Source organism: Andrographis paniculata, unplaced genomic scaffold, assembly GCF_009805555.1.
Source record: "Andrographis paniculata isolate CXL003 unplaced genomic scaffold, ASM980555v1 Contig59END, whole genome shotgun sequence".
Classification (NCBI taxonomy): Eukaryota; Viridiplantae; Streptophyta; class Magnoliopsida; order Lamiales; family Acanthaceae; genus Andrographis; species Andrographis paniculata.
This window is the reverse complement of record NW_026137594.1, coordinates 182,085-192,157: the sequence shown is the minus strand read 5'-3', so window position 1 is coordinate 192,157 and position 10,073 is coordinate 182,085. Positions and strand designations below refer to the sequence as shown.

The window sequence follows — 10,073 nt, the reverse complement described above, 5'->3', positions numbered from 1 at the left end:
AATATATACTTAGGATGTATTTTGGCTCAGTTTTGAAAAATTGAACCACACCGCTATTATTAATTTGCAGTAAACCATTTTAATTAAAAAATAGTGAAAATATTATATAAAAATTTTATTTAGAATTTTCCATTAAATATTAATTTAATTTGTATTAAATCAGAAAAACATGTATAGTAAAATTTGTGCTATTTTTTAAATAATAAAAAAACACACTCACACCATGACAATTCCGATCCTCTTAATCTAATTTAAGAATGAAATGATATTTGGCCAACTAAGGCATGTTTGTTGGGATGTTTGTTTTTTGGGGGCGGATTTTTAGTATACATTATTATTACTATTATACCAATAATAATAATAATTTTAAATTAAAAAATTATATAAAAAAATATTTAAATTCAAAATTTTACTATTAAAAACTATATCCCCAAACAAACAAACACACCCTAAGGAATCCTATGAAAGTTTTTAGTATGTGTTAATACAAATTTTCAATTTTATTTTTCCATGCACAATTTATAACATTTTCATGAATAATAATAATAAATTATTATGTTCAATGCTTATTTTTTATTCAATATACAATTTCTATTAAAAAAATAAATTCAAAATATTTGAAAATACAAACACTATTTGGTGATTTTTAAATGAAAGAGCATTTTATTGACATCTTTGGGTTTGGGTGTGTTTTCTATATATATATATTTCAAATAAAAAATAGTATTAGCCTATATGTTTCAATAAAATATATTATTTTTATCTTAAAATATTATAGCAAAATACTATTTCTACTAATCAAATAAAAAATCAACTTTAAACAAAAATTCAATCTCAAATAAAAAAATCAAACAAACCCTTTGAATGCATAGGGATAGGATCTGAAATTAAATTTCAAATTCTTAATTTTTTGGGAATCTTCTGACCATGCATTACTTAGAGATAATTTTCTAAAGAAGTAAATAATTCTCCCTATAGATTATATAATGGAACTAGCCACCCATCTAACTACGTACGTACACTATAAGCAATTAGCCACCTAAAGTTGGATCTACTACACAAGCTTGTTTATTATTCATCATTTATAATTCTATTTTTATTTATAACACTACGTATACCTAGCCTGCTAGCTAGCTAATTATATTGTTTTAGTATGTTGTAGTGGACTTGGACAATCTGAGTTCGACTAAGATATTATCCTCCACAGTTTTACAATATATTAATTAATTTAATTTAATTGTCTTGAAGTGAAATTCATGGATTTTGATTCAATTTTGTTGTTTTTATCATTTTAAATCAGAACCAACAATATATATGTACTTGATACAATTCAATTTTCAATAAAATGAAATTCTACGTGCATAGAACTAAAGCTTCGAATTCTGTTATCTCACCTATTTTATTTTTCAAAGTAGGTGTGAACTGTAAAAGGTGGTTTCAAGAAGAAAGACAGCATTTTAAAAACCAAAATGTAATACTAACAGATTGTGAGCCACCTAACCTGACCCATGCCATTTTGATGACCCCTTTAATAGATGGACTACTTAAACCGTGTAACACAAAATCATAATAATAATACTATATTTTAGATTTTGATGGAAAGAAAATAAGGGTTTGTTTCATTGTGTTTTGATGCAAGATTTTGAGTTAATTGTATGCTGTAATGTAGAAGATATTTGATGTGACTTAATATTTGATGTCACTTAACTTGGACCCATGATTTTTAATATCGTAAAAAACGTATCCTTCTTAGAAGAAATATGAGTTTTTTATTCAAGAAGGAGAAGGCAAGGCCCAAGTTACTAGCCCAAACTCAAAAAACACAAGAGGCCCAAATAATCACAAAAAAAAGAGGGAAATATAAATAAATAAATGGAAAAAGAAAGAGAGAAGATCATGTAAGAATTTGGGATTTTATCTTCATGCATTATATTTCTTTCTTGTAGTTTTTATTTCCAGTTCAACTCTCAATTCTCTGCAATCTTTTCACTTTCCTAATTTTATTTTCCTTTACTTTCACTTATTTAATTTTCATGATTTAATGATTTTTAATTTTCGTGTTGTGTGTTCTTGTTTCATTTTATTGTAAATTTTACATAACGTTTCTAAAATTAGAAATATATGTTATATTTTAGAAACATATGGATAATAAGGGAGTGTTTGTTTGATTTCTTTTGTTTGTATATAATTACAGATTCGATATATTGTATGTTTGGGCTTTGAGCTAATTTTAATTAGTTTTGATTAGGTTCATATTTACTTTGGATTATTTGATTTGTTTTTTTTTTTTTTTTCATTTTTATACAACTTTGTACAAATATTATTTTAATTTAGGCGTTTTTTTTGTTGTTGTTTTTTTTTTTTTTTTTATAAACATAGAGTATTCTTTTGCGAATACAATGTTATAATACAAAAAGTCCAACTTAATAGTGTAATAGTATTATGGTGCGACCATACGACACTTTTATAATTTTATTTTTTCTGCCAAAACCGGAAGTGAATGAGTCAGATATTCTTCTCCGCAGAGTCGCCACGTGTCCTTGAAGATTCCTCACAAAATCATTTCATCCAGCCCATGCAGAGAATAATACTAATACTAATAATAATAATAATAATAGTAATAATAAAGGCACATTTTCCAACTTCTTACGGAACGGGATTCTCAGGAAGAACGTCTCCAATATTTTTCGACCATCTACTCATTTGGAAGTGTTAAATTTGGCAATATTATTTTTTTTTTTATGTTAATATTAATTTGAATGTAATTTTTTATTTAAAAAAACAATGTATTTTATGCGGAAAAAAACAAGTGACTACTAGCCTCTCGTTTATCTCTAAAATTTAAAAAGAGAAATATAAAATTTATATTTAATATAGTAAACATGACATGACATAAAATTTATATAATCCATTATTATATTAAAAAAAAAACATAGGATCCTATTGTAAATGCATAAAAAATTTATATAATAAGAATATTATTTAAGTAAAAATATTTTATATTTAAAAGGTATTTTTTAAAAAAGGAAAATAATGGGATGAATATTATTTTAAAGGGTGAATAAATAAGAAAGAATAATAAGGGGGGGAATGTATGAATTTTAGTAATTAAAATGGAAAAAATAAAGAAAAAGAAAAAAGTGGCCACACCATCATTATTATGGCTATGCTTCTCTGTCTGTCTGTCTTCCTTATCTCTTTCACTTCACTTCACTGTGCTTCCCTCTCCTCTCTCATCCACTTCTTCAACGATCAATTCCCCAAAATTCGCAGAAAATTGAGTTTCGATTCGCCATTACTCTTACTTCACTCAATTCCTCAATTGCTGGATAATTTTCAGATAGTATAGGAAGAATTGCAGCTGTCATTTTCAGTTTTGGTGGCGGAAAATGAAGAGGGATCGCGGCGGCGGCGTCATCGCCGGCGATGGAAAGGTGCGGGCGGAGCAGCCGGACGAAGGAATGGACGAGCTTTTCGCCGTTCTAGGGTTTAAGGTGAAGTCGTCGGAGATGGCGGATGTGGCCGAGAAGCTCGAGATGGCGATGGGTTTGACTATGGAGGATGGGGCTTCGGCTCTCTGCTCCGACTCCGTTCATTATAACCCGTCGGATCTCTCTGGATGGGTCGGATCCATCCTCTCCGAGCTCAGCAGCTCCGGCCATGGAGTTTCAGGGGAGTTCTCTTCCTCCAATTTGATTAGCTTCTCCAATCCCGACGGCGGCGAGAATGGAGCCAAATTCATCCACGATGACGATTTGAGAGCGATTCCTCGGGGAGTGATCTTCGGTAGCAAGCAGAAGGATTCGAATTCGAATTCGATTTCGACTGGGGATTGCGAAAATGGAAAAGTAATAAAGAGGATGAAATCGAAAGACGGACCTGGATCTGAAGCTTTTCCCCGGCCGGTGGTTATGGTGGATTCTCAGGAAACCGGCGTGCGTCTGGTCCACGCGCTGATGGCCTGCGCGGAGGCGGTGCACCAGCAGAACATGAAGCTTGCCGACGCCTTGGTGAAGCACGTCGGAATATTGGCCGCCGCCCAAACCGGCGCTATGCGGAAAGTGGCGACCTATTTCGCGGAAGCATTGGCTCGGAAAATATACAACATTTGCCCCTCCGATGACCTCGATTCTTCGTTTTCCGACGTCCTCCAGTTCCATTTCTACGAAACGGCGCCGTATTTGAAGTTCGCTCACTTCACGGCGAACCAGGCCATCTTCGAAGCCTTCGCCGGAGCAGCTAGGGTTCACGTTATTGATTTCAATTTGAAGCAAGGAATGCAGTGGCCGGAGCTGATGCAGGCGCTCGCCGTCCGTCCGGAAGGTCCTCCGGCGTTCCGCCTCACCGGAATCGGTCCGCCGCAGGCGGACAACTCCGATGCGTTGCAGGAGGTCGGCTGGAAACTGGCTCAATTCGCGCAGACGATTGGGGTCGAATTCGAGTTCCGTGGTTTCGTGACGAATTCATTAGCGGATCTCGATGCGGATATTTTAGAGCTCCGGTCTAGCGCCTCGGAGGCGGTGGCCGTCAGCTCTGTGTTGGAGCTCCACCGCCTTCTGGCCTGCCCTGGCGCCATTGATAAGGTCCTGAGCTCCATCAAAGCGATGAACCCTAAAATCGTGACGGTTGTGGAGCAAGAGGCCAGTCATAACTCGGCCGGTTTCCTAGACCGGTTCAACGAGGCCTTGCACTATTACTCGACCATATTCGACTCTCTGGAGAGCGCCGGTCCGGAGCCGATCAACGGCCAGGATTTAGCGATGACGGAGGTGTATCTCGGCCGTCAGATATGCAACGTGGTGGCCTGCGATGGCTCCGATCGAGTCGAGCGTCACGAGACGCTGGCTCAGTGGCGAGCCCGGCTCAGAGCCGCCGGGTTCAGCCCGGCGCACCTCGGCTCCACAGCGTACAAGCGAGCCAGCATGTTGCTGGCTCACTTCACCGCCGGCGACGGCTACGGCGTGCAGGAGAACGACGGCTGTCTGATGCTCGGCTGGCATACGCGACCTCTAATCGCCACCTCGGCTTGGCGGGTAGCGGCGGCGCAGTAATAGTGAGTCAACTCGGCGCGCTGCGAGACGCTGACGGACGGACACAAACCTAACGTTGAGTCATATCGTGTCTCGTTACCATTCAGTTTTTACTTTTTATTTTCTTAAGTCAGCATTTTATTTTATTTTTTAATAATAATAATAGGTCTTGGGTATACTTGGTTCATTTTTATAGTAATACTTGTGTGTTTTATTTGTTTCTTTTGTGGTTTTTTTGGGTGTGTAGAGCAGAGGCGTGGGGAATAAAATAATTAGGTACAATGTGTAAATTTGTACTTTGTTTGAATAATAGAAATGTGCTTTTGTATATATATAGACATACATATATTTAAATAGACTTTTGAATCTGATACTCCAATTACATATTAAGAAACATAGGGTATGTGAAATTGATTTTTATTAAAATAATTTTGTGATATGATATTTTATTAAAATAAACAATATACTTTCTTTTTAAAAATCATATAGTATTGATTTGTATTTAAAATTATTATAACCAAACAAATTCATAGTATTTAAATGATAGTTTGTGTTATGTAGTATATGTGAAATAACAATTATATCTTTATTGAATTTATTTGTAATAGAATGATAATTGTGTAAATAAATTAGGTTTTGATTTATAGTAGAAGAAAAAATAATTACTAGTCTTTAACTTGGGTCAAAGGTTTATATATAAATTCTGTGAAATTTATAAAACATGTTATATATTTATATTATTAGCTTTTAAGGAAAACGGCTAATAAATATGGTAATAAATTTTGTATTAATGATACATGTTTGTATTTTTATGATTTTTTTTTATTATTTAAATTATGCATTTGTACGGATCACAAGCTAATAAAGATAATAATAATAAAAGAGTGGAAAGAATAGAGCATGAAGTGAAGTGGATTAATTATAGGAGAGAAATTAGTATTAATGAAAATTGGACAAGTGAGTGTAAGTGTGAGTGTGAGTGTGAGTGTGAGTGTGAGTGTGGGTCTACTCAAATATTATGAGTGAAACAATGAAAGCAATTGACCACACAAACACAATTGGTGCCACAACCCCAACCCACATCTTTAAATTACTATTTAAATCATTTTAACTCTTGGCAATGTAAATTATTGCTTAATTAAATATTGTAATTTTCTAATTAGAACATAGGCATAATAATATAATTTAATGATATATATATATATAATTTTACTTCTCATTGCCCAGTGTTGCCGGGGCCAATGTATCACACGTGGCCATTAGGTGTAATAGTTTGTCTTTTAAAAATAATAGACGAAAAAATTGAACCAAATTTTAAATACTAAAATTATAATTTGATCTAATTCGACCAAAAGAAAAATTGATTTTACAGAACAAGTGCTGTTTCTTGACCCACCCCTAGCCTCCATCAATTCATTTACGGTTATAAAATAAATGATAGGATGATGATGATGATGTGAATGATTAAAAAACAGTTAAAGATAGCGTCATCTTGTATCCAACTGAATTTGTTTGGTTTATTCTTGAAACTATTTTTTTACTGTATTTAATTTGCATGATTTTCAATAAAATATCAAATCAAATCAAATCAAAATATTATTTAAATAATTATTTTAAAAAAACATGTCACTATTATTAGTCATGTATGTGTATTCCAATTTATTTTGGTGAGGATAATGATGTTGAGCAAATTAATGCACGAATAGATGTATGGGTGTCAGTAGTAGTCGATGGGAAAAAAATATTTGGTAGGGTCCAAAGTGGATCTTTAACCCTAAAATCCAGCAGTTTTTATTTGACTACCAAAAAGCCATACTCATTATTTCATATCATACTCATACTCATGCATCTTATCATTTATTATGAGTTTGTTCTTCAATTATTTCTAAACACTAAAATCAACCCTTCATCTCGAATCATTTCAAATCACAACCAAACAAATTTTTATTAAAAAATCTTATCCAAGTAATTAATTTTTATCATGTATTATATTAGAAGATTCCTATTGGATAGTTAAGTATTGTGACATCATGTAGGTTTATTTTATTAGTGATTTTATTTAAGTTGAAGCCCTTTAGTTGTTGGAACAAATGTGTGTAATTTTACATTTTTATTTGAGAATACTTTACAAATGAATTATGTTTTGCAAAAAGTATACTTTTTTCGTCTGCAAAATTTATATAAGTTTTGTTGGACATAAGAATTAAAAAATAATACTCTCTTACTGTCACGCAGAAATACACTCATTTTCTTTGTACAACAAAAATATGTTCATTCTCTTTGTATTTGATAAGAAATGAGCGATTTTTGCATGACCGATAGTAATATTTTAATTTTAAAATAAGTGAAAAATAAAATAAAATATTATGATATTTGTATGAAAAAATTGTATAAAAAATAATTGTTTGTTAAATATATTTCAAACACACCCAACTATGGAGTTAGATCACTTTAGGTTGTGGTTGTTGTTCATACCTTTATATCTATTTTCATACTATTTAGTCTATACTAACATATTCTCAGTAAAAATATCTCACATACAATATATTTTTTACAAATTTATTCATGTATCTATGATTAATTATAAGTTATCATTACATGCCAAGCTAAATTTATAAGTTTGTAATCAAACATCATATATAAAAAAACACCCAATATATTAAGAAGATTGTATCCGAATGTCTCTGTATGTGTGGCTTTAAAGAGAGAGAGATGTCGAAAAATATCCATAGTGAATGAGCCAAGCTCCTAGCAATCGCATGGTATTCTCTCTCTCTCTCTCTCTCTCTCTCTCTCTCTCTCTCTCTCTCTCTCTATATATATATATATATATATATATAGCGGTGTAAAGTGAGTTAGGAAACATTCAAAGCTCGGACAGCACAAGAATAATTAATTATTGTAATTCTATATGGCTAATACATACATATGCATAGGTGTATATGTCCCAACGCACATGTACATGTAGGTGAGAACATGTATTTATAATGCAAAGGAGGAGTAGGGTGGGTGTGTGGGGTTGGGGTAGTGCGAATACATATATATATATATATATATATATATAAACTGCAATTGCAAATTTGCAATCCCATCACACACACACACACATACATACACACAAATAATAGACAAGACACAAAATGAAAGTGTCTTTTATTTATTTATTGTTGGTTGGGATGGATGGATGGATGGTCCAATTTACAAAGTAATAGGGAAACATATATAATTTCTTCATCTCAAGCCTTTGAGCTTTCAAAATTAATTATAATTGTGACAGACAAGACAATGATCCATGCTCTTCATCCCATTCCATTCATTATATTTATGGCACTCGTCCACTATAGTTTGTTGAATCACCAATTCACCATTCAGTCAATTTTGATATTTCCAAAAAAAAATTTGGAAGAGTTAATTAAATGCTTAAAGAACATTTGCAAGATTTAAACACTTTTGAACATAGATTTAGGTAAGAGAGTAAAAAAAATGACAACCCAGTAAAACAAATGTAAAACTATATATGGTAAAAATGCATAAATTACAACACACGTAGAAAAACAATTAAGAAGCCATTACTTGGAATTTTTTGATATAATATACAAACAAGACAATTAGTAAAACCATTTCTTGAAAAAAATTTTATAATAATATATTCAAACAAGACAATTAGTAAAACCATTTCTTGAAAAAAAATTTATAATAATATATACAAACAAGAGAATATGAAAATGCAATCTGTCCAAAAAAAAAAAAAGAAAAAAGGAAATTATTCTTTTTTATATAGACACTAAATATTGAGAGAGTTTCAATGCAGGAACAAATGATTTGTTTTATTTACAAAAATAGACATACGATATAAATATTCTTAAAGAATTATTAAAGTATTTGGAAAAAAAAAATTGAGAAATTAAAAAAGTTGAGGGAAACTGATGAAATATACAAATTAAAATGAAATTTGGTATGCTATTTTGAAACTTTAGGATAAGAATTTGAAAATTGGAAAAGATACCGATGGAATTTCAACAATTGAAAATAAGACTTAAAAGAACTTGAATTGAGAGACAAATAAATTTAGGATAGTTTGAAAATTTATGGGGATGAATAGTTTAAAATTATAAGAGAAGTTTTGAAAAAATATAAATTAAAGCAATGGAAGAATAATATAAAATTTTATAAAAATGATGATATAAAGATCAAGACACTATAGTTATCATAGAGCTCGTGTTCTTTAAGATTATAGTGTAACTCATCTCATGTCTTGTTTTAGCAGGAGCCAAGCTTGATCACCTAGGAACAAGTTCAGGAATAAATGCAAAAGTAAATTAATTCATAAGTTAAAGATGATCCGTAAATAGTACCTTAAAGCTATAACCTTGATCAACCAGAAATTGTCGCCTTCCGACTTGTTATATAAACATTTTTACAAAACATAAATAGAGAGAAACATAATCATACAATTTTATTGCTTAGATGCGTCTTAATTTCAGAGTTTTCTTTCAACCTCATCCACGTACACATAAAAAAAAAAAAAAGAAACAAATCAAAATAGCATTTAATATTAACAACAAACAAGTAAATAACAAGAAGTTCTTAAAAATACAGTATTAAAGTCGTTCGCAACTAAAAAAATTGTCATGTATGTAAACAAATAGAACTAAGCATGATAAAATATATTGAACAGAAAGTGAAATCTTCCAAGAAATTTTACATAACAAAAATGGCCGTGACACCAACAAGGAACCTAACCGGGGCTGGAACCTATTTATCACCACTAATCATGATACCTCTTCTCACCGTCAATACAATAGACAAAAGTAGCAAAATAACTTCATCATTTGATCAAGAATTAGGTCAAGAGAACTTGAAAGCATTGTTGAACAGTAAACCAAAATGAAAAAAGAATTTATGTATTGAAAATTGTCACAATTTCATTTTATGAAGATAAAATGCAGGGATTTTTTAGTTGAAAACAATTTTGGACAAAATAAAAACATGAAAATACACATTTAAAGATTTAGATTCTCCTTTTATTTTAAGGAATTATTT

General features: G+C 31.6%; 1 protein-coding gene across 1 annotated transcript; it reads left to right on the top strand.

Annotated features, from left to right (window-relative positions):
• The first annotated feature begins 3,134 nt into the window (after nucleotides 1–3,134).
• Nucleotides 3,135–5,367, top strand: LOC127258299 (DELLA protein GAI-like). Its single transcript, XM_051285097.1, has one exon. It carries the CDS (start codon nucleotides 3,390–3,392, stop codon nucleotides 5,049–5,051), a length of 1,662 nt encoding a protein of 553 aa, XP_051141054.1. The 5' UTR covers nucleotides 3,135–3,389; the 3' UTR covers nucleotides 5,052–5,367.
• The last annotated feature ends 4,706 nt before the right edge of the window (nucleotides 5,368–10,073 follow it).

Coding starts and splice junctions, on each gene's coding strand:
- LOC127258299 (XM_051285097.1), top strand. CDS start 3,390: ATGAAGAGGGATCGCGGCGGCGGCGTCATCGCCGGCGATGGAAAGGTG.